The sequence below is a fragment of the Rhineura floridana genome, chromosome 6 (genome assembly GCF_030035675.1).
Source record: "Rhineura floridana isolate rRhiFlo1 chromosome 6, rRhiFlo1.hap2, whole genome shotgun sequence".
NCBI classification, from domain to species: Eukaryota; Metazoa; Chordata; class Lepidosauria; order Squamata; family Rhineuridae; genus Rhineura; species Rhineura floridana.
In genome coordinates, this window is record NC_084485.1 from 57,670,985 (window position 1) to 57,697,194 (window position 26,210).

The window sequence follows — 26,210 nt, forward strand, 5'->3', positions numbered from 1 at the left end:
CTTGCCTAGTGACTTCATATACAAGTTTAAATAGCATTGGGGCCGAGATGGAACCTTGCGGAACCTCATAACATAAATACCTTAGCCAAAGTCATCCATTGCTGCTGTTTGAAAGTATCCCTATAGGTTGGACTGGAACCGCTGTAATACTGGTTTTTTCCCAATCTTCTGGACTCAAACCACATAGCACCTCTGTTTTTTCAGGATTCTGCTTCAGTTTATTGGCCAACATCCAGCATCTGTCATCACCTCTCCTGATTAAGATGGAACAGAGATATAGAGCTGGGTGTCATCTGCATATTGCTGACATCTCACTCCAAAACTCCTGATGATAGCTCCCAGCAGTTTCAGATGTTAAATAGCATGGGGGACAAGATGGAACTCTGCGGGATTTCACAGCAGAGCTCCTATGGCATGAACAATGCCCCCCCAACTACTTTCTGGAAATGGCCCTGGAGGTAGGAGTGGAACCACAAAAATACAGTGCACCCAACCCTACCTCCCTTCACTGCTTCAGAGGGATAACATGGTCAATGTTATTGAAAGCTGCCAAGAAGTCAAGAAGAACAAGTCCCCCCCCCTCAACAAATGTCATCAAACAGGGTGACCAAGGTGGCTTCAATGTCATGACCAGGTATGAAGCTAGACTGAAATAGATCGAGATAATTAGTTTCCTTCAAACAAGCCTAAATCTAAGCTGCCACCACCCTCTCGAGTACCTTGCCCAAAAGGCCATATTTACCACTGAGCTATAGTTGTTTAACTCTTGGTCAAGAGAGGTCCATTTAAGGAGGGAACATACCACCATCTTCAAGTTGGGTGGTTCCTCCCCCTTCTCCATTCCCTGGACCCACCCAGTTAATCCCGTAAGGCTAACTCTAAGAAACCAAGATAGACAGACGGGTGGTTGGCTGTACTTTTTAAAGTAGTTTGTACACATCCTCAAGCCACAATAAGCAAAACCGATCCACTACAGATGGAACAGACAATGCTCTGAATACCTCCATTGGACTTACACTAACTCTGGTGTCCAACTCTGTCTGAATTTGAGCGATTTTGTCCCTTAAGTGACTTGCAAATTTGTTACAGCAGGTTGCTGAGTGTGTTAGAGCCATGCTTCCTTGGCTAGATGACAAAAGCCCATTCAACATTCAGAAAAGCTCTGTTGAATGCAATGGTAGTAGGTGGAGTAGTGTGACCTCAACTGTGCTGAAAATGTATACTACCTGCACTCTAGCTGCTGATCTTCTCATTTCATTGCATGCAGGTCACTAGAGTACCAACGTGACCAGTGTGCTCCACAGTGATGGCAACAATGTATTCCCTCAAGTGACTTATCTGCTTCTGGCCACAACAATAGAAACTGATCCCATACAATAGAATCAGATTGTTCTCTAGACATCTCCACTTGACCTGTAATAGCAGTATTGAGGTCAGAATAGGAGGAAGTGGCTTTGTCCCTAAAGTGGTTTGAGAAATGGTCTCAGCAGACTACAAATGTTTCTGATGTTATGGGCCCACAGCCCCCTAGTCTCCTAACCACTGTAAAGATTTCTGCTGCACAGCTACTTCCAGATTTTTTTGCCACCATCACTGCCACATGATAGGCACAGTTATGCCCTCTAACCTGTGTTCAGTCAGCTTCACTATGAGTTTTGTGCCACCTGCATTATCCAGCAGGTTTCATCATCCAAAGCTCTCTGGACCACCAGGTGTGTTTCAGGCTCCATCTTGTTAGAGAGGGCACTTACGAGTGATCATTCCAATTGCCCTTTCCATGCTGCCAGTCCAGAGCAAGACCAGAGTCTTGCTAGATGCACCAACTAGAAAATCCCTCGGAGCATTCAGAAATTGCTGGAATTCTATAAGTTCCCAGGGCCAGACCATCCTTATTAACCTCCAATCACTGCAGGAGGGAACTGCCACTGCTAAATCAAACCTTATCAAGAAAACGTCCATCTATGACAAAAGCATAAGTTGAACACACACTCTCATGACTCCAGAACCAGTGTGCTCCATAGCAAAGACAAGATAAAGGGTATGACTAGCAAGTATTGGGCCAAGGGTTTGTTGTTGTTATATACCTTCAAGTCAATTACAACTTATGGCAATCCTATGAATCAGCGACCTCCAATAGCATCTGTTAGAAACCACCCTGTTCAGATCTTGTAAGTTCAGGTCTGTGGCTTCCTTTGTGGAATCAATCCATCTCGTTTGGTCTTCCTCACTTTCTACTCCCTTCTGTTTTTCCCAGCATTATTGTCTTTTCTAGTGAATCATGTCTTCTCATGATGTGTCCAAAACATGATAACCTCAGTTTCATCATTTTAGCTTCTAGTGATAGTTCTGGTGCTTTGAGATAATTTTATGGTTGTCACAGAGACCATAAAGTACCAGGCTGGCCCTGGGTAAATGTTGAAGTCCTTCAGCAACACACCTGAGATCACCTTGACCAACTGTGGCAGGGAGACCTTGAACAGCAGGTGATACACCAACAGGATCACTGTTCTTCTGTGTCTCCAGTCTGGCCCCCAAGTACATTTGCTTCCTGACAAAAGAGATGAACATTTTATAAATGACAGCAACACTAAAACAGGCTGCAAGAGGAGAGAGATGCAACATTGGTTTTGCATCCCAAGTTCACAACTAAAATATATTCAGTATTAACATCCTGTATTTTTCCGATCTGAAATAGCTAAACAAGTGCTTTAAACCTACCTATTTTACTGTAGCTTCCATTTATTTATGCTACATGTCTGTATGGCATAATACAGAAAGACGGGCAGCTTTAGACTCCTGAGCTGGAGAGTTAACAGTCTATGATTAAGGCTTTTATATAGTTGAGGCTTGACCATTGTTGCAACTTTCCTGCTGCCTTATTTTTAAAAATCTAGCTCAACACCAAGCTAATTTCTGAGGACCATGAGGAGACATGTCAGAGGTCAGATATTTGAAACCATTTCCCCACAATGGTTCTCTGCGAGTAATCCCTTACTGTGTTTCAAAAAAAAAATAGTCAAAGAAGATTAAATGGGATTAGTGAGAATATTACCCTTCTAGAAGTAGTCCCAAGACACAAAACAAAAAACCTAGTGATGCAGTAAATGCACTGTATTTGACTAGGGTACAACCTCGGCTATACGCCTTCAAGAATCTGAATGAGAAAAGTTAAGTACTCTAAACTGGATTAGTAAATAATCTCATGGTTTGTGGCATCTGCTGAACAATCATTAAGTTTGCTGCATTCTTACAGTTTTGGGAAGAACTGACAGTTATTGACTACACTGATCAAAGATAGGATTAATTTTGGCTATTATTGAGTGGTTCAGGCAATTCAGAAGTAAATTGTAGAAAGTCATTCATTGAATGCTTTATAAACTTTCTTTGATTTGTTTTCCCAAAGAAAATTTTAGACTTTCAATTTTTAGCACTTAAAAATATTGCTCTTTTTAAGGTGAAGAATTTCTAAAAGTGTGTGCAAGAGAATGAGGGACAGAATTGAATGATTTTAGGCTGACGGGTGTCTAAAATAAACCTTTGCATTTTGAGGAAAGGTATAGATCAGGAATGCTGGCCCTCCATATGCTGTTGGACTCCCAATTCTTATCAGCCACTTCCAGCATGTCCAGTGATCATGGATGATGGAAGTGTAATTCAACAGCATCTTGAGAGCCATAAGCTTTCCATCCCTGGTACAGAATAAGCCCAGTAGATTGCTTTGTGAATGACATATAAAATAGCCTTCTGTCTGCTTCAGGTGTAGAACTCGCAGTGAATTTGATAAGGTGAATTACCTTCACAACCTTCTGTTTTATCGGGAGACTAGTCACTGAAGGCAAACTGTAACAATTCCCAAATTTATTTATTTATTTTAAGAGACCTATTAGTGGAATTTCTGTGGGACCTACCTATCAATATGAACCCTTAATTAAGTTGGAATCCCCATTGGCTCTTCAAAATACTGTTTTCAGTAACTCCCGCTAGCAGTCAAGCACATCACCCCTTTTCACTTCTATGACTCACTATTGCAGCCTCTTCCATCTCTTGGGAGTCACTCCCTTATAAATCCTGTTCATTGTGGTTATTTGTTTCTGCTATCCTAATCCTGTTCTCTGCAATGTGGAGGTTCATTGGTCTGCAAGGGTATTCTTCTGGCACATATATGCAATGTAAACTACACACACAGTTGTATTTTTGAAGCAAGTGGTCAAAACATATGTTGGTAGTAGCATGTTGCTTTTCCAAAAGTACTGTCTGCATTTAGACAGTGTGCCTTCCTCACTGGAGAAAAGAGTGCCTACAGCTGAAGGGGCGGGAAGGCAGGTTTGGCATGCATACAGTGCTTTTAATGGCTTTTACTAGACTGGGGAGTTGTCTGACCCCTGGCTACCACTTCAGTTTTCACTATGATTTGTGTTAGGCCAGTGCTCTCTGTTCCTGAAGGGTGTCTTTTTGTGTGAAAAAAATTCTGAGAACTGGGGTTTAGTATTACCACCTAATAAAGGTTTTCATTGATGTTGCATCTTCTAGTTTGTCCAGAGAAGCAATTACATGTATGTTCCCAGAACCACTTTGCATACTGCAATCTGATATATGAATGTGTTTGTAAAATATTAACACTTATCTGATTTAGGTTTTCCCTGTGCAATGGTGTCTGTACATCTGCACACAAGAGACTTCTCCAATATGCATTTACCAAATAATTCACATTTTGTTGCAATCAGCAGCTTTTCCCTCTCATGTAATACACAGATCAAGCTGAAACTAATTTTGAAATACTTGGAAGACTGTGTATATAAATAATTAACCACAATAGTCTGTGTAGCTTCACATCACTTTACACATTTTCTTCCAGTACTTGCTAGAAATGAAAAGCTTAATTTTACCTCCGGAGCACATCCTGAAACGTGGAGACAGTGAAGCAGTGGCATATGCTTTCTTCCATCTCCAGCACTGGAAGCGAATTGAAGGGGCCCTTAATCTGTTGCACTGCACGTGGGAAGGCAGTAAGTAGTCTTTGTCAATGACTTGAGCTAATCTTTTTTCTTTTTGGTAGTCAGTATTTTTAATTGTACACCTGGAACTTATTATGAAGCTGTCCGGATTCAATACTGAGGTTCCCTCTGCACTTGACAGTTGTACTGTAGCTAGTTTTAGTATCAATCCTTGTACAGATTTCAGTCACGTTGAAGGTGCAGTTAAGATGGTACTGGTGTGCTGCTTGTTTGCTCCCTGCTCCAAAGTTTTAAATTACATGTATGCACTCTTTTGCTGTACATACATCATAAGATTTATTATGCATGCACATCACTGTTTCTTCCTGTACACCCTCCACCCCACCTCCTTCCTTCTAAAAGCCAGTTCATGGAGTTAACAACACAGAGTACTTCAATGAAAAAAACAAAGCAGTTGATACGTAGGAATGAATGTGCTGTTAGTAATGCATTCGTATGAAAGAAGCCAGTGCAGTACCACTTCTCTAGGCTAGTGGTTTTCAAGCTGTTCAAGCTGATGTTACCATGTGCTGCCATAGAGGGTCATTACCTTATGTGTGTGGTTTTTTGAAGTGCACATTCATATCATGCGGAGTACCAAGTATTTTCCATAGGAGGTGGGCCATCACTGTGGGAAATAGTTCCACCTATCGTGCGAAGGCAAGAATGTTTTTGAAGTCAAGACTAGGGACGTCATGCCCCTCCCACTCTCCAGTTCATTCTTGCCTTCGTACGAACAAGATTGGAATTTCACATAGCATTTAGCTAAGTCTCGTATTTGTTTGTCTATTTGTCTTTAAAGCCTTTTTTCCGTTTTTGTGTCTAGCATACTGAGGGTCCCCTTAGAGACCGCGGCTGCGGCTCTCTTCGCCCTTTCCTCAGAGCTATTCCATTTATTTTATTTCCTTGACTGGGGGCTCCCTCTGAGACTGCGGCTGCGGCTCTCTTTGTTTTGGCAGTTTCAAGCCCCCTCCCCCCCCGGCTCTGTCGTATCCGTAGCCAGGGGGCTCCCTCAGTGACCGCGGCTGCGGTTCTCTTTTTTGATCGCTTTTGATCGCTTTTGACCCTCTCTCCCCCCCCGATCTGTTGCCGCGGCTGCGGCTTATCCGATCTCAGCGGGAGCTTGCAGCTGCGGCTCCTGCCGTTACTCCTTTGCCTCAGATCGCCCTCGCTACATGGCTTAAATCCCACTGCGAAGGGCTTTACAGACCGCGACGGCGGCTCTCTCTGCGGCGGCTGCCGTTTTTCCCCTACCTGCTTCCTTCCGGGGATTTTCTAGAGCCGCTACTGCGGTTTTCGGCGAGACCGTGCTGGGCAGCCCTTCCCCCAGTTCGCTTCCGACAGCCGCCATTGCTTCTTCCCTCTCCGCCATTTTTTCCCGCTCCTTTTTTTTCCGGGCACCATTTTTTCTTTTTGATTTTGAATTTCCCGCCCTTTTTGTTCTCCTTATTATCGGATACCTCCCCTGCAGGCTATCTATCCGTACGTTTGTGTATATGTGCTGCTGACAAATTTACACGGCTGATTTACACACATTACTGTGGCTGTAATCATAGTGGCTGAATTATATTATCAAGGCTGGAGCTCCAATCCTAGTGGGCTGGATTGTATTATCAAGGCTGGAGCTTTAATCCTAGTGGCTGGATTACATTATCAAGGCTGGAGCTTTAATCCTAGTGGCTGGATTATATTATCAAGGCTGGAGCTTTATATCAGTGGCTGACTTGTACTAAACCTGATTTATATTGTATATCCTGCCCCCTCTGGGGCCGTGAACAAGCCAATAACCCAGCCTACAGCACTAATCTGAGTGTGCCAACTCTAAAACAGCCTATATTATATTAACGGTGATACCTCAGTGCATTCTGCCCCCTCTGTGGCAGTGCATTTCGCCATCTGCCAGTGTATCCTACCCCCTCCGTGGTAGTACACTGTGCCAGTTCGGGTCTTTACATCCTGCCCCCTCCATGGCAGTGTACTGCACCCAGGTTTATATAAGATGGCAGAACAGCCAGGCATGTCACCATCAACACACATGGTGCCAGATCAGCCAGACATGCCACAATCAGCTAAGCCACAACATCATAACACGTCTAAGACCAGACATGCCAAAGCACTGGCTAAGACAAAACATCTTTCCAGCCATAGTAAACCAAAGCGCCCTCGTTATGTCTCTGTGCCAACCACCACCACAGCACAGACACACATAAGTGATATTTTCCATTCTCCTGCTACTGCCTCTGACGAGGAAGAGTTTGTTGGCTTTCCCGCTCACTGTTCGCCTAACGAACCTACCTCTGGCTTACCGCCTCAGACATCTGTTCCAACAGTTCACCAGGCACATACATCTCCCACATCTGGTCTGCAGCCGTCTCCTGATTTCCTCTCCCAACTCCAAGCCATGCTGGCTTTTTTCACACGAATGCAGTCACTACCACAAGTTCCTGCCATACCCCCACTCAACATGGACCAACGTGCGTGCCATGAAGCTCATCCTTCCTGCTCACCAGATCCCTTTGATGTAGCCAGAGGCAGATTTACGGACGAAGCCTCGTATGCGGAGGAGTCAACTTTCACTGACCATGTTGAAGGAGACGACTGGAGCAACTATTCAGATCATGAGGAGGATACATCGTATCGCTTGTTCAATACCTCAGATTATCAACCGCTAGCACGTAGGGTACTTCATACCCTTGGTCTCCAGACTGCGCCTTCAACTTCGTCCGCCCCAGCTATCAAAGGAGCCAAGGTCCTCAAATCCCTTGCACCTACTGAACACTACATCCTGGTGCCGGACCCAATTGCCAAATTAGCCTCCGAAGAATGGGCCCACCCACTCAAAGCTCGACGCTTCAAGAACCTGGCTGACAGACTTTACACCCTAGCCCCAGACTTTGCCACCAAGTTAGATGTCCCTGGCATAGATGAACCAATCGCTCGCCTCGTTTCACGATCTCTTTTGCCCAGGGAAGGGGAATCCCACCTAAAAGATACTACTGAGCGTCGAATAGACTTCGCCCTCCGCAAGAATCACGAGGCCACTGCCCTAGCCATGCGTGCCTCCGCTTCAGCCTCCATCTTCTCCAGAGCATCTATGATGTGGATGGATGACCTTCTAGAGGATGCTAACCCTGATCCTGTCGCCTTCAAAAGAGCACTATTGAAATTACGTAAGACAGCAGCTTTTGTGGCCGATGCCACTTTGGATGCCACCCAATTAGGGGCACGAGCCATGACGACTCAAATAGTCGCTCGTCGCACCCTCTGGCTTCGCCACTGGCAAGCTGATTCAGCGGCCAGACTGAACCTGTCCAAGGCTCCTTACTCCGGATCTCTACTCTTCGGCGAGGAAGCTCTAAAGGCAGTTCTGGTTGATCCAAAAGATGCCCACAAACCGGTTCTGGCCACAGTCAAGAACATCGACCACAGGCCCTTCAGGCGATTTTCCTCCTTTCGTTCCAACCAGTCCTTTCGAGGAACGCGGCCAGGAGGATGAGGCCGCGACTTCAGACCCTATGACCCCAACGCATTCAGGGGCTCCTGGAACCGACGCTTCCAAGGCAGAGGTCAGTACCAAGGGCGCAGGGGCAACTCATCGTCCACATATAAGGGAGGCCCCCGCCTACTCAAGTAGTATTAACGTCCTCCCCATAGGCGGCAGATTACTTAATTTTGGAGATCGATGGCTACGCCTTACTACGGTCTCCTGGATCAGGGACCTTTTCACTCATGGCTATAACATAGAGTTCTGGGCAACCCCACCAGACAGATTCCATCCTTCTCCTTGCCCAAGGGCACCAGCCAGGCACAACATCATGCAGACAGCTATACATCACCTCGTGGACATAGCGGCGATAGAGCCAGTTCCCACAACTGAGAGGTCGGAAGGGGTATACTCCCTCCTATTTGCTGTGCCAAAACGAGATTTATCTTGGAGGGCGGTATTGGACCTCAAGTTTGTCAACCGTTTTGTAACATACCGCAGGTTCAAAATGGAATCTCTCCATTCCATTACCGAGAGTCTGCATGAAGGAGACTTCCTGGCTTCTATCGACCTTAAGGAAGCGTATCTCCATGTGCCCATTTGCATAGCCCACAGAAAGTTTCTTCGGTTTGCCTTTGGCCACCAACATTTTCAATATAGAGCGATGCCATTTGGCCTCTCCTCTGCTCCAAGAGTATTTACCAAGGTGCTACTCATCCTAGTGGCTTACCTTCGGACCCAAGGGGTTCATATCTACCCATATTTGGATGATCTGCTAATACGGTCCAAGTCTGAAGAGCTGGCTCATCATCATTTAATGATCACCCTCAATGTTTTGCAGACCTACGGCTGGCTTGTCAACTTCGACAAAAGCCATCTCCAACCAACCCAACGCCTACTACATCTTGGGGCAATGTTGGACACCCTGCAGGCAATGGTCTTCCTGGCTCCAGATCGCATCACTGCCATCACAAGCATCGCAAGGTCCCTGATGCAACAAACATCCGCAGACATCATGCTTCTCGCCAGAGCGCTCAGGATGTTTATCTCCACAATCCACATTGTGCCCTGGGCTCGAGCCCACACTCGGCCCCTTCAGTGGACTCTGTTGCCTTTTCAAAAAGACATTGCCAGCTCCAACCATCGCAAAGTTCGTTTGAGCCCCACTCTGCGCCTCTCCTTCCGCTGGTGGACCAAGGTTCAACACCTCTCCAAGGGCACGTCGTTCAGAGAACCCCGCAGAACCGCCGTGACCACAGACGCCAGCCTCATAGGTTGGGGAGCCCACTGCAACTCCCAGTACGTTCAGGGGGTTTGGCCCAACGCAGAGCAATCTCGAAGCATCAACTGGCTGGAACTAAAGGCTGTCCACTTGGCTTTATGTCATTTTCAGTCTCTGTTCCCTTTGCATCATGTGCTCATTCGAACAGACAACACGTGTGTAAAATCACATTTGAACAGACAGGGGGGCACCAGGTCTCGTCCTCTGCAGGACTTAGCCTCCCTCATCTTTGTCTGGGCAGAACAACATCTACAATCCCTGAAAGCAGAGCACCTCAGAGGGATTTGGAATGTGACAGCAGACTGGCTCAGCAGACAACAGGTCTTTCCGGGAGAATGGAAACTTCATCCAGCCATTTTCCATCGTCTCCAGTGTCGGTTTGGCGCCCTCTCAGTCGACCTGTTTGCTTCCAGTCGCAATTGCCAGCTTCCCAGGTACTTTGCCCGATACCTGGACTCAACAGCAGAAGCAGTGGATGCTCTGACAACACCGTGGCCAGACGGTCTATTGTACGCCTTTCCTCCCATACCATTGTTAGCCAAAACCTTGAGGAAGGCGCGAACCAAAAGGGCACAGCTGGTTCTGATAGCACCATTTTGGCCACGCCGACCGTGGTTCTCAGATCTTCTGGCAATGTCAATGATGGATCCTTGGACACTTCCAGTAACGCCAGACCTCCTATCCCAGGGTCCAGTACTGCACCAGGACCCTACTTGGCTCAATCTAACAGCGTGGCGTTTGAACGGAGACATTTGAGGTCAGCTGGACTGTCTGACGCTGTGATTGATATTATTTTGGCCTCGAGAAGACCATCTACCACTCGCATTTATCAACATACCTGGGTGGCTTTCTCCAAGTGGTGTCAGTCCCACCACCACGATCCATCCCAGGCCAATGTGCACCAGGTGCTCCAATTTCTCCATAGTGGCTTTATGATGGGACTTTGACCCAACACTCTACGTCGACATGCGTCTACTCTGTCATCCATTCTCTCAGTGTCCTCTCCTGGAGATCATATTTCCTCACATCCGTTCATCAAACTTTTTTGAGGGGAGTCGCCCTACGCTCTCCGGCGGTTGTCCATCGGTTCCCCTCATGGAGTTTGCCGAAAGTTCTGCAGGCTTTGCAACGCCCTCCGTTTGAACCCATCAGGACTGTGCCCCTACGTATACTGTCCTTCAAGGTCCTGTTTCTGATCGCAATCACTTCTGCCAGACGCGTTTCGGAGTTGGGCGCATTGTCTTCTGCTAGACACCTCTGCGTCTTCCATAAGGACTCTGTTGTGCTGAAGACTGATCCTTCCTTCCGTCCCAAGGTCGATTCAGTTTTTCATTGCAACCAGGACATTGTGTTGCCTTCCTTTTGCCCGGACCCTACCCATCCTCTTGAAAAGGCTTGGCATTCGTTAGATGTCCGGAGGGCTCTCAAGACCTACCTGTCTAGGACCCAAGAGATTCGACGAACGGAGTCTCTGTTTGTATCCTTTCATCCAAGGCCTATGGGGCATAAAGTATCCAATTCTACCTTATCCCGTTGGTTAAGGGCATGCATTACTTTAGCATATGAGTCCCTGAAGCTGTCAGTTCCAGCTAGTATAACGGCTCATTCTACCAGGTCAGCTGCCACCTCGGCTGCTTTTGCCACTAATGCTCCTGTTGCCGATATTTGTAGGGCTGCAGTCTGGTCTTCCCCACACTCGTTTATAAGGCATTATAAAATTGATCGTTATGCCTCTGCTGATGCATCTTTTGGCAGACGAGTGTTGCAACAGGTTCTTAATGAGGATTAACATGTGGGTGGTCCCTCCCTATATGGGTTGCTTTGGTACATCCCACAGTGATGGCCCACCTCCTATGGAAAATGTACCATTGGTCTCACCTGAAAGGTGATTTTCATAGGAGTGGGCTATCACGACCCTCCCAGTTGGAGGATGACTAGAGATTTTATCAATGGGTTACATGTTATTGTTACGCTATTATATTTAAATGTAAGAGTGAAGTCAAGACTTTTACCTCTGTTCTGTTATGTAGTTATGTTAGAGTCATGTTGTTATGCATGTGACTATTATGTTATTTTCCTGGCGGGCCTGTTGGCCTTGTTCTTGTATTTTTAGATATCTCTTTTTAGACTCGCTACGAATGAACTGGAGAGTGGGAGGGGCATGACGTCCCTAGTCTTGACTTCAAAAACATTCTTGCCTTCGCACGATAGGTGGAACTATTTCCCACAGTGATGGCCCACTCCTATGAAAATCACCTTTCAGGTGAGACCAATGGTACAATTTCTACTATTCTTTCTCCACATTTCCATTTTTATAAAATGCTTCTAGTATTTACACAAGATGACACCATTAAATGCCTAAAACTTAATTGAACGTGTGAGTCATATTTTCCTTTCACTCTTTAGTCTTAATAATCAATCCAAACTTCTGTTTCATCTTACAGTTCCTGCATTCCTTCAAGTAGAAATAGCTAGTTGTGGATCTGTTCCCCATAAGTCCAACACAAACAACGTCTATTTTCTCGCCCTCACCCCTAACGGAAACACTTTGGTTGAGGCTTAAAGGATCCCAGAATTCTTTGTGGAATTCGCTGACCATCAATTATGGCCATTCTGCAGATGAGCTGGAATCAGATGCTAGCTTTAATATCTATTTCATAATCAACTTCCAATCACTATTTTCTCTCCCATTACTTGGTATGGGAGAGAAGACTGTTAGAATGCAAGTGGTGAAAAACTCTGCCCAAATCTGATTAAATGTAGCACATCCCATTTGCTACTGAAACCACCACAAAGAAAGCTTCATTCAAATAGAAATAGCTAGTTACGGAGACTGGACCCAGCTAACAGGCCAGATCCTGATGTTCACCAACTCCTGTGGGCCACTTTGACAGGTGGGCAGGGTGACGTTGTGTTAAGCATTTTCTTTTGCAGACCAGCTTGAATTCAAGCCAATCTGCAAAGAAAAAATGTTATTTATTTAGTTCGATTTATATACCGCCCACAGCCCGAGGGCTCTCAGGGCGGTGCACAACATGGATAAAATACAATAAAATCACAAAAACAGTAAAGTATACATTATTAAACAAGTAAACAACCTAATATACATTAAAACACAATAGATTAAAATGCCTGGGAGAATAAAAAGGTTTTGACCTGGCGCCGAAAAGATAGAAGTGTAGGTGCCAGGCGCACCTCATCAGGGAGACTGTTCCATAATTCGGGGACAACCACTGAAAAGGCCCTAGATCTTGTTACTACCCTCCAAGCTTCTCTGTGAGTCGGAGCTCGGAGGAGGGCCTTAGATGTTGAACGTAGTGAGCGGGTAGGTTCATATTGGGAGAGGCGTTCCGCTAGGTATTGTGGTCCCGCGCCGTGTAAGGCTTTATAAGTCAAAACTAGCACTTTGAATTTGGCCCGGAAACAGATAGGTAGCCAGTTTGATTTCAATCCTTCAAGACAGGTGGACATAGTTTGGGAGAAAAAGTCTTGCAGGTCAAATTAGGACCTAATTTGGCCTGTGGGATGGAGGTTCCGCAGTGCTATTCTAAGCAGTCACTGAATTTTCTAAATTAAATAGGGCGTTTCAGACTAAAGATGTCAAGAAGCCATCTTTTGTGATGTTTAGATCACTTTTCAGCTTGTCTTGTGCTTCGATGTCAGTAGGATGTCTGCAAAAAGCAATATATATATATTGAATTCCTATCCAATTTAATTTGTGATGGAGAGGCTGAATCGATTGTTTTGGGAAGTGATTGTCAGTGAGTCTGAGTGTGGTAGTATAGTGCCAATTTAATAAAAGTGATCTGATCTCAGCTTCCTTCAGAGAAGCTTGATGATGATGATTTGAAACTTATGTACTGTAGAACTTCGATAAAACAGGTCTCAGTGTACTGCAGAATTGGATACAGTAGGGCCCCACTTTACAGCTCTTCGCTTTACGGCGCTTTGATAACGCGGCGGTCTCAATTAGATGCAATTAGACTAAAGCCCCATTCATATGGCGCTTGTTCTGCTTTTACTGCGGTTTTCGGGCATCGTGCGCCATTCTATTAAATGAGTTTCGCTGTTCAGCGGGGGTCCGGAACATAACCTGCCATATGAGTGGGGCCCTACTGTACATTGTGGTTTTAATTTATAAACTCAATGGCAATTCTATTTCGGATTTTTATCATGTTTAATGTTTTTATAATTGTATTATATTTTTCACACTTGCTCATATTTTAATTGTGATTTTATTTGTTGTACACCGCCCTGAGAGCTTTCTGCTATAGGGCGGTCTAGAAATGTAATTAAATAAATAAATAAATAATAAATGACCATAAAATACACAGTACAGCAGTTCACACATGTTTTAACTCACAAGATTGAAAAATGCTGTAGGCTCCCATCCTTCCAAACAACAGTCTTCACTTCAGTGCCTATCTAGGAACCAGTACTATGCTTGCTGGCTTTAACTGCGAGCCTGAGCTGAAATGCCACCAGGGAAGGTTTCTCGTTCCCTTCTCTATCAGCCTCACTTTCTACTGGTTTTTTTTCCTGTTTGCTCCTTGTTCTTCATCCTCAGTGTTCCTGTCCATGGTGAGTCCTTCCAGTTGCTTTCCTGGGTGTTTTTGAGCCATTTATTTTCTGTCAGTATTCCTTTAATTTTTCTCCTAGCATATCCCCACCACCCATTTCCCTTCCTGGCAGCTTTTTTCTAGGAGTCTGTCACTCAAGTCTTCTCAGTTTTGGTTAGTTCACAATTCCTTTTGTTGTTGTCTCTGGAGTTTAATTTGCTAACAGTATTTATTCAGGGTTACAGCAGTGCAGGTTTTGCCTCAGCCACAGCAGCAGGTTGCCTTTTTGAGTGTTTTTGCTTTCTTTTTTCCTCCACCAACCTATATCTGTTCTTGTTTTTCTCTTCCTGCTCCCAGTGGCTGTTTTTATTCATTTATTCTGCTTCTAACCCTATCTGCGTGTCTGTTTTATTTTTAAAAAATTATTCTAAATGCCTTTCAGTGCAGTTTTCATTATAACATGGAAGCCCAATAACATGGGTGTATCCTTTGTCCCTAACCCCCTGGTCTAATGAGGTTTTACTATACTGCCTTTTGTCAAAATACCACAAGGTGGTTTGCAACATGAAACAATAAACAATATATAATGTAAATACATAATGTAGTTTCCAGACTATAAAAAATTAAAACTGCTATATAAATACAATTCAAATAATAATTAAATAATAATCAATACACAGTATGATGCATAATACATAATGAGCAATACATGCTAAGACTGTGTGTATTATGTTCCTTCAAGTCAATTACGACTATGAATCAGTGACCTCCAATAGCATTTTTTATAAACCACCCTGTTCAGATCTTGTAACTTCAGGTCTGTGGCTTCCTTTAGGGAATCAATCCATCTCTTGTTTGGTCTTCCTCTTTTTCTACTCCCTTCTGTTTTCCCCAGCAATATTGTCTTTTCTAGTGAATCATGCCTTCTCATTATGTGTCCAAAGTATGATAACCTCAGTTTCATCATTTTAGCTTCTAGCGAAAGAGGAATCCAGCTGGATTTAGAACTGAAGGTACCTTTTGTAGACCTGGTGGGCAATCCTTACCCAGAGAGGAATAGAAGTAACCCCAACTTCTCGTCCTAACCCCGTGACAGTTTACTACATTGAATAATAACCTGTCCAAGATGCTATACAGAACATAAATATGACTTTGTCACCAGTGGACTCTACTACAGTTATTTTTATGTGGGTCTGGTATCATTGACTATTTCTTCCTTCCCCCCCCCAGCATTTAGAATGATCCCATATCCATTAGAAAAGGGCCATCTATTTTATCCCTATCCGAGCTGCACAGAGACTGCAGACAGAGAGTTATTACCAAGTAAGTAAATGTTGTATTTCTCATATTTCGTTGTCATCTACAAGTAATCGCAAATTCTGTTCCCTTTCTATACTTATATTTACTTATACATATATTTTAATATAAGCATACAATAAATATTCCATCCATTTGTACACTGAATGCAGTTAGCTTTTAAATACATTTAACAGCAAGGAAAGCACCAACAATGTAAATTAGCCCCCTTTATCTTATCTTTGCAATGTGGGAGTCATTGCAATACAACTCCTTCCCATGCTGCAAAGGAAATGTCAAAGCTCAAGACTTCATGAGAGACCACCACGGGACGGCTCCTTCCCTTGGCAGCATTGCCCACAATTTCCAGGAGGTAAGATATTGGTCTGGGGAAGAGCCAGAGTTTATGCTTTTTTCCACATGGCTTGGGGTTTTTGATTCAGGATCTGGTGGTATTTATATTTTATTTTCAAAAATAAACTTCTTACTCATATAAATATAAAATATATTTCAGTGTATATAGATACAATAGCATATAAAATATTATTAAAATACAAAATCATAAAAATGACTGGTATGGGATGGAATTGTGCTGTGGTAAGTCCTGTGCTATCAAAATATCCTGAGGAGGGGTATTTTTCCTTAATGTTTCCGAAAGGAGTTAAAATATAATTGTCTCCTTTTGGTTTTTTATCTAGTCTCACTATTGCTTACATATTGCTATTTGACTTTGTGACTGTTGTTTCTTTCTCTACTTGTCTGATTGGAGCAGCACTGCAGAATTCTCTGTCTTCTAGGTTCATTAGTCTGTCAGAAGAAAAGTGAATTATAAATTGCAGGAGTGTACACAAACACATGGCCAATTTCTCTCTGGTGGAAAGAGATGTTGAATGCATGCTTCCATTGTGGGGACTTCAACTTGGTCAGTACTCTTGTGGTCATATCGACTGTGAAGAAAATGCTAAATATCTAGGTCTTAGCACAGTTACTGTGTCATTTTAGTCATCACATCACTGGGAAGCTGCTCTGATTGTTGACTTAGCAACCTGTACAACTTAATTGAAGACCTACATCTGTGGGTGGTATAGAGGTCTTTATCTGAATTGCCTTGTGTATTTATGTTAGCCACCTTGTAGACTGTATTGTAGAAAGGCAAGATATAAATATTTAATAAGTAGACTTACATGTATTTGATTAAACTGTAGCTTCAAAGAACACTTTGGAGCTCTAACTTGCCTTTTAAAACAAAAACAAAATCTTTCTGGCTTCTGAATGGCCATAATCAAACAATGATAGAAACTGACCCAAGGTCAACTTGTTCAGCACAGCTGGAAACGTACCATACTGAAGGAATCTACATGCGTATTTTCAGCACACAGGTTTCCATGGCATATCTGCTAGGCATCTTACATAGTGCCCTTTTGTACTTTTCTATATGGTACTAGAATTGCTCAGCTCTCAGATGAAGTTTTAAGTTAATTTATCATTAAGATTCAGCAGTGAAAACAGCTTGCTCAAAAACATGCCCTGTTGGATAAAAGTGATTCACACTCTCAGAAAAATTCCTGACACTTTAGAAAGCGTGCCATTCACTTCCACTAACTAAATCATGTAGTCAGCTCAGGGTTGCTTCATGTGTTCCACATTTACTATGTGGAAAGCAGTTCCTTGTAGGGAAAAAATATGGTAATGACATATAGATTGTCATGTGGGAAGATCACAGAATATGAAGTGAAATAGATGCACATGCAACTGTTGCTTGTGGTAGTTTCCCCCATCTCCCTTTTGAAAAAAAAATTTTCTTGAAAAACAACACAAATATAGAGTAAACATACAAGGAACAACCCCCCACCCCTCTCTGTACAAAACGTCCGTGTCCCCTAAGATACAAATACAAAACATGGCCTTTCAAACAATCTTTCAAGCAATACAACATGATTTTTTTTTTAAAAAAAAAAACCCTCTCCAACTTCAGATACATTAGATCTTTATCTAAAGGGAAGGAAAAAGGGAAAGGGCATAAATCAGGCAAATCGCAATTCATGATATGATACCTTGCCAAAACGAGAGATGGGTTTGGGGAGGTCAGGGTTCATTTGGAGAGGAATTCATAAAGGAGAGGAACAGCAGCCAATCTTCAAAAAGGTCCCCACCTCCTATTTTTTAAAAAATATTTTTCTTGCATAAAAATACCTTCCACACAAAACATGTGTAACCTTTGAAGGAGTCATAAGACATTTCATGAAGTCTGGTGTGTTTTATGCTAAATGCTTACAATCAAAAATTAGTTTAGAAATATGTGAATCTAAAGCCCTAATAAAAGCGAGGTTACCTGTTGCCCTTATGGATGTTGAACTTTTAGGCAATGTGGCCTTCGCAGAAGGTTTTTTTTTTTTTGTGGTTGCTATTTGGAAGTCTGTTTTCTCACAAGAAGTGGCTGTCCTGTGTGCTCATGGCTGCTCCTGATTAAAACAAACAATGATTTCCAAAGATTATATCAACTGAGGGTTTTTTAATAGCTGCCTTACTTTCAGTTTTTAAAATTGTAGCATATAGCCTAGAAATGCATACGCTTAATGTGATATCTTAGAAACCTCTTTTTAAAACCTGTCTTTAAAATCCTTTACACTGGTAAATTTGAAGAGCCATTTTTAGGTGCAGGCTGGCTGCCACATTTATCTGATGTGCTTCAGGTTTATTTATTTGCATCAGTGATGAGATCAGAAAAGAGAAGTTCTCCTCCAGAGTTACTGCATGAACTGGTTAATGCACATTTGTCAGCTAGACACATACAACCTAAGGTATCTATGTGTCACATGAAAATAGGCACCTGTAATATTGGGGGGGGGCTTTAGGATGCACACCTTAACATGGTGAAGGGGTTTGAGAGTGTTGAAGAAGCTGAGAGCAATGCCCTTGGGAGTCTAGACCAAGAGGCTAGACTCCTAGTAGGGGCACCCAAGGCGGAATGGTCAAAGCTGAGCCACTAGACTAAGATGCATCCAAACTGAGAAGAAGGCAATGGTAAACCACCTCTGAATACCTCTTACCACGAAAACCCTATGAACAGAGTATCCAAAATGCAACACAAGATAGTGCTGGAAGATGAGACCTCCCAGGTCAGAAGGCATTCACCAAGCTACTGGGGAAGAACAAAGGACAAGTACGAGTAGCGCTGTGACTAATGACGCAGCTGGGTCAAAGCCAAAAGGAAGCCCAGAGGCTGATGCACACAGATGAGAAACGAGAGTCTGGAGTTGTGTGATGCACACCATAGGAACATGGAATGTGAGAAGCATGAACCAGGGAAAGTTAGAAATCGTCAAGCAAGAAATGGCATGTATCAACATTACAATACTTGGCGTGAGTGAATTAAAATGGACGGGAATGGGACATTTTCAATCAGGCAACTACAAAATATTTTACTCAGGAAATGAGAAATTAAGAAGAAATGGGGTTGCCTTAATAGTGAGAAGTGATGTAGCAAAAGCAATTAGGAGCTACAATGCAAGGTCTGAGCGAGTGATATCAATGAGATTAAATGGTAAACCTATCAACATAACCATCATCCAAGTCTATGCTTCAATGGCAAACGCAGAAGCAGAGGAACTGGAGAGATTTTACACAGGAGTACAGGAGGAAATTGATCACACACCAAAACAAGATGTGCTGATAATCATGGGGGACTGGAATGCAAAAGTAGGGAACAGAGAAGAACTAGGAATTGTGGGGAAATGGGGCTTAGGAGACAGAAACGAAGCAGAAGACTTATTGAATTCTGTGAAGCCAATAATTTGTTTCTTGCAAACACATTTTTTGAGCAACCAAAAAGATTACTGTACACGTGGACATCACCAAATTATCAATATAGGAATCAAATTGGTTATATAATTGGTAGCAGAAGATGGAGAAGTTCCATACTTTCTGTGAAAACAAGACCAGGAGCAGACTGCAGTACAGATCATGAATTGGTTGTATTGAAAATCAGAGTAAAGCTAAAGAAGAACAAAGCAATCATAATGCCAAAATACAATTTAAATAACATCCCAGAAGAATATAAAGACCAAATAAGGAACAGATTTGAGGCTTTAAACTTAGTTGACAGAGAACCAGAAGAACTATGGTTTGAACTCAGAGACATGATCAGGGAAGAATACAAAAAGACAATACCTCTAGTTAAAAAGAGAGAAAGACCTCAATGAAGACTGAAGAAACTCTTAAAATGGTTAAAGAGAAAAGGAAAGCAAAAGCAAGAGTAGAAACATGGTCAGAACCCTAAATGCAACAATACAGCGACTAGTATGTAGGGACAAAGAACTATTACAATAGTTACGGTATACAAATAGAAGAGGACAGCAAAAAGGGAAGAAAGAGCCCTATTCCAAAGATAAGAGAAATGAAAGGGAAATTTAAACCAAGAGTAGGGATGTTGAATAATCAACAGGGGAGCACACTTACTGACCGAGATGAAATAAAAGTAAGATGGAAGCAATACATTGAAGAACAGATTCATTCATAGAGGAACTGTATGATGAAGAACCAGAAATTTTAGAATGTGAGGTGAAAGCTGCTCTTAAAATACTTAGAAGAAACAAATCACCAGGAACAGATGGAATACCAGTAGAGTTGCTACAAGCTACTGAGACTGAATCTGTCCAAATTTTGACAAAAATTTGTCAACAAATATGGAAAGCTAAACAATGGCCCACACACTGGAAGAGTTCAATATATATCCCAATTCCAAAGAAAGGGGATCCCAGGGAATGCAGTAATTATCGAACTATTGCCTCAATATCCCATCCAAGTAAAGTAATGCTCAAGAGTCTACAACAGAGGCTCTCGCCATATGTGGAGCGACAAATGCCAGATGTCCAAGCTGGATTTAGAAAGGGAAGAGGCACCAGAGATCATATTGCAAACATACGTTGGATAATGGAACAGACCAAGGAATTTCAGAAGAAAATCACCCTATGTTTTATAGACTACAGCAAAGCCTTTGACTGTGTAGATCATGAAAAACTGTGGAATGCTTTTAAAGAAATGAGGGTGCCACAGCATCTTATTGTCCTGATGCACAACCTATATTCTGGACAAGAGGCTACTGTAAGGACAGAATATGGGGAAACCGATTGGTTACCCATCAGAAAGGGTGTGAGACAGGTGTATTTTATCACCCTATTTGTTTAATCTGTATGCAGAATATATCTTACAGAAAGCGGGATTGGACCAAAATGAAGTAGGTGTGAAAATATCAATAATTTAAGATATGCAGACAATACCATACTACTGGCAGAAACCAGTAATGATTTGAAACGAATGCTGATGAAAGTTAAAGAGGAAAGTACAAAAGCAAGACTACAGCTGAATGTCAAGAAGACTAAAATAATAACAGAAGATTTATGTAACTTTACAGTTGACAATGAGGACATTGAACTTGTCAAGGATTATTAATACCTTGGCACAGTCGTTAACCAAACTGGAGACATTAGTCAAGAAATCAGAAGAAGGCTAGGACTGGGGAGCGCAGCTGTGAAAGAACTAGATAAGGTCCTCAAATGCAAAGATGTATCACTAAACACTAAAGTCAGGATCATTCAGACCATGGTATTCCCGATCTCTATGAATGGATGTGAAAGTTGGACAGTGAAAACAGATAAGAGAAAACTCAACTCATTTGAAATGTGGTGTTGGAGGAGAGCTTTGCACATACGATGGACTACGAAAAAGACAAATAATTGGGTGTTAGATCAAGTTAAACCAGAACTATCACTAGATGAAAATGATGAAACTGACGTTATCATAGTTTGGACACATAATGAGAAGACGTGATTCATTAGAAAAGACAATAATTCTGGGGAAAACAGAAGGGAGTAGAAGAAGAGGAAGCCCAAACAAGAGATGGATGGTTTCCATGAAGGAAGCCACAGGTCTGAACTTACAAGATCTGAACAGGGTGATTCATGACAGATGCTATTGGAAGGCACTGATTCATAGGGTCACCATAAGTCGTAATCGACTTGAAGGCACATAACAACAACAATAACAGTATTGCGGAAATTAGGAAGTCGCAGACAGATTTTAGAACTAGAATAATTAGATTGTAATAACAGACAGGGAAATTTGGATGTATGCTTTAGTGTGGACAAAGTATGGGAAAGCATGTGGCAGTCGATCTATATGATTGTTGAAATCAAGGAATTATGGAAAATTGGAGACTTAGTCAAGATTGTTAAACATCTAATTAATTAATGTTCAAGAATATGTATTCTGTTCTTGCATGCAAATTAAATTGGCTAATAGCATCATTATCAAAACTTGTAAGATTGTACCTGTCACTTTACATGTTGGTGACTGTTGTTACATAAGGCTGCTATCGAAATGTGTCTGGAAGTTTCAGCTTGGGCAGAATGATGTGCTTCTGTATTTTATTGTTGGATTTTATTAGGAATTATAAGGATGTATCAATTCATTGTATGTTTTTATGATCTTTTTGTTAACGTATTGACCATTTGAATTTATTCCTTACAGTGAGTTGTGTAACTTTTTTTCTGTTCATGTTGTGAGCCGCCTTGTGCATATGTTGTTATGGAAAGACGGCATACAAATAAACAGTGATGATGATGATGATGAATATGTTGCTAAAGAATTTAAAATCGTAAGAAAAGTTAATGAAACCTTACCATTATCATAAATAGCAAGCATATATAAAAATGATTTTTAAAAAAATAGCAACCATACACTGTATGATTAAGCATGTGAATATTATATCTTACCCAGTACGAAAAAAAGGGAAGATGGGAAATAATAGACAGAAATAGGATCCAGTTTGTGGTGGTGGTTTTGAGGGAAGAAAGTAGATTTTTGGAGGCTAAAGAAAAAGGTTTGAGGGAGAAAGGACACATATTTTTGATGTGAGTACATAAGAAGAGCCTGCTGGATCAGGCCAGTGGCCCATCTAGTCCAGCATCCTGTTTTCACAGTGGCCAACCAGTTGCCTGGGGGAAGCCCACAAGCAGGACCAGAGTGCAAGAACACTCTCCCCTCCTGAGGCTTCCGGCAACTGGTTTTCAGAAGCATGCTGCCTCTGACTAGGGTGGCAGAGCACAGCCATCATGGCTAGAAGCCATTGATAGTCCTGTCCTCCATGAATTTGTCTAATCTTCTTTTAAAGCCATCCAAGCTGGTGGCCATTACTGCGTATTGTGGGAGCAAATTCCATAGTTTAACTATGCGCTGAGTAAAGAAGTACTTCCTTTTGTCTGTCCTGAATCTTCCAACATTCGGCTTCTTTGAATGTCCACGAGTTCTAGTATTCTGAGAGAGGGAGAAAAACTTTTCTCTATCCACTTTCTCAATGCCATGCATAATTTTATACACTTCTATCATGTCTCCTCTGACCCGCCTCTTCTCTAAACTAAAAAGCCCCAAATGCTGCAACCTTTCCTCGTAAGGGAGTCGCTCCATCCCCTTGATCATTCCGGTTGCCCTCTTCTGAACCTTTTCCAACTCTATAATATCCTTTTTGAGAAGAGGCGACCAGAACTGTACACAGTATTCCAAATGCGGCCGCACCATAGATTTATACAATGGCATTATGATATCGGCTGTTTTATTTTCAATACCTTTCCTAATTATCGCTAGCATGAAATTTGCCTTTTTCACAGCTGCCGCACACTGGGTCGACATTTTCATCGTGCTGTCCACTACAACCCCGAGGTCTCTCTTCTGGTCGGTCACCGCCAGTTCAGACCCCATGAGCGTATATGTGAAATTAAGATTTTTTGCCCCAATATGCATAATTTTACACTTGTTTATATTGAATTGCATTTGCCATTTTTCCGCCCATTCACTCAGTTTGGAGAGATCTTTTTGGAGCTCTTCACAATCCCTTTTTGTTTTAACAACCCTGAATAATTTAGTATCGTCAGCAAACTTGGCCACTTCACTGCTCACTCCTAATTCTAGGTCATTAATGAACAAGTTGAAAAGTACAGGTCCCGATACCGATCCTTGAGGGACTCCACTTTCTACAGCCCTCCATTGGGAGAACTGTCCATTTATTCCTACTCTGCTTTCTGCTTCTTAACCAATTCCTTATCCACAAGAGGACCTCTCCTCTTATTCCATGACTGCTAAGCTTCCTCAGAAGTCTTTGGTGAGGTACCTTGTCAAAAGCTTTTTGAAAGTCTAAGTACACTATGTCCACTGGATCACCTCTATCTATATGCTTGTTGACACTCTCAAAGAATTCTATAGGTTACTGAGACAGGACTTTCCCTTGCAGAAGCCATGCTGGCTCTGCTTCAGCAAGGCTTGTTCTTCTATGTGCTTAGTTAATCTAGCTTTAATCATACTTTCTACCAGTTTTCCAGGGACAGAAGTTAAGCTAACTGGCCTGTAATTTCCAGGATCCCCCCTGGATCCCTTTTTGAAGATTGGTGTTACATTTGCCACTTTCCAGTCCTCAGGCACGGAGGAGGACCCGAGGGACAAGTTACATATTTTAGTTAGCAGATCAGCAATTTCACCTTTGAGTTCTTTGAGAACTCTCGGGTGGATGCCATCCGAGCCTGGTGATTTGTCAGTTTTTATATTGTCTATTAAGCCTAGAACTTCCTCTCTTGTTACCACTATTTGTCTCAGTTCCTCAGAATCCCTTCCTGCAAATTTTAGTTCAGGTTCGGGGATCTGCCCTATATCTTCCACTGTGAAGACAGATGCAAAGAATTCATTTAGCTTCTCTGCAATCTCCTTATTGTTCTTTAGTACACCTTTGACTCCCTTATCATCCAGATGGTCTCCTGCTTTGAATGTATTTATAGAATGTTTTGTTGTTGGTTTTTATGTTCTTAGCAATGTGCTCCTCAAATTCTTTTTTAGCATCCCTTATTGTCTTCTTGCATTTCTTTTGCCAGAGTTTGTGTTCTTTTTTATTTTCTTCATTCGGACAAGACTTCCATTTTCTGAAGGAAGACTTTTTGCCTCTAAGAGCTTCCTTGACTTTGTTCATTAACCATGCTGGCATCCTCGTGGCCCTGGTGGTACCTTTTCTGATCTGCAGTATGCACTCCAGTTGAGCTTCTAATATAGTGTTTTTAAACAACTTCCAAGCATTTTCGAGTGATGTGACCCTCTGGAGTTTGTTTTTCAGCTTTCTTTTTACCAATCCCCTCATTTTTGTGAAGTTTCCTCTTTTGAAGTCAAATGTGACTGTGTTGGATTTTCTTGGCAATTGGCCATTTACATGTCTGTTTAATTTAATAGCACTATGGTCACTGCTCACAATCGGTTCGACAACACTTACATCTCACACCAGGTCCCAGTCCCCACTGAGGATTAAGTCCAGGGTTGCCGTCCCTCTGTTTGGTTCCATGACCAACTGGTCTAGGGCATAGTCATTTAGAATATCTAGAAATTTTGCTTCTTTGTCGTGACTGGAACACATATGCGGCCAGTCTATGTCTGGGTAGTTGAAGTCACCTATTACTACCACATTTCCTAGTTTGGATGCTTCCTCAATTTCATATCTCATCTCAAGGTCTCCCTGAGCATTTTGATCAGGGGGACGATAGATCGTTCCCAGTATTAAATCCCTCCTGGGGCATGGTATCACCACCCACAACGATTCTGTGGAGGAGACCGCCTCTTCTGGGGTTTCGAGCTTACTGGATTCAGTGCCTTCTTTCACGTATAGAGCGAAACCACCACCAATACGTCCTTCCCTGTCCTTCCGATATAGTTTATATCCAGGGATAACCGTATCCCACTGGTTTTCTCCATTCCACCAGGTCTCTGTTATGCTCACTATATCAATGCTCTTCTCTAAGACCAAGCACTCCAGTTCTCCCATCTTTCTTTGGAGGCTCCTAGCATTAGCGTACAGACACTTGTAAGCAGTGTCTCTCTTCAAGTGTCTGAGGCACTTGTGGTTAGGCCTGTGGTAATTTTGCCCTTCTGAATTGATATCCTGAGCCCCTGCTCTCACAATACCTACTTCTAGGCCTACCCCTTTTAAAATTTCATCATTTGTTTGGTCTTTATCCCAGGGGGGAGGTTTATTCCAAACCGGACCTTCCTCAGCTCCTGTCAGGTTTCCCCCCTCAGTCAGTTTAAAAGCTGCTCTGCCACTTTTTACATTTTAAGTGCCAGCAGTCTGGTTCCATTCTGGTTCAAGTGGAGCCCGTCCCTTTTGTACAGGCCTGGCTTGTCCCAAAATGTTCCCCAGTGCCTAACAAATCCATACCCCTCCTCCCAACACCACTGTCTCATCCACACATTGAGACTGCAAAGCTGTGCCTGGCTGACTGGTCCTGCCTGTGGAACCGGTAGCATTTCAGAGAAAGCCACCTTGGAGGTCCTGGCTTTCAGCATCCTACCTAGCAACCTAAATTTTGCTTCCAGGACCTCACGGCTGCATTTCCCCATGTCATTGGTGCCAACATGCACCACGACCACTGACTCCTCCCCAGCACTGTCTACCAAACTATCTAAATGACAGGCTATATCCACAACCTTCGCACCAGGCAGGCAAATCACCTTGCGGTCTGAGGGATGAATGGGTTGCAGTACAGCAAGAGGAGGCCCTATAGTAACTG

The 26,210-nt window shown here is 42.7% G+C and overlaps 1 protein-coding gene across 3 annotated transcripts in view; it reads left to right on the top strand.

Moving 5' to 3' along the window:
- The window catches only part of ST7L (suppression of tumorigenicity 7 like), a 108,158-nt gene that overhangs the window by 52,501 nt on the left and 29,447 nt on the right, over positions 1–26,210 (top strand). For all 3 annotated transcript variants that reach the window (XM_061631998.1, XM_061631997.1, XM_061631999.1), the window contains exons 12-13: positions 4,856–5,006; positions 15,550–15,642. In XM_061631998.1, the coding sequence (XP_061487982.1) occupies positions 4,856–5,006; positions 15,550–15,642 (244 nt within the window). The remainder of the gene's footprint in view (positions 1–4,855; positions 5,007–15,549; positions 15,643–26,210) is intronic.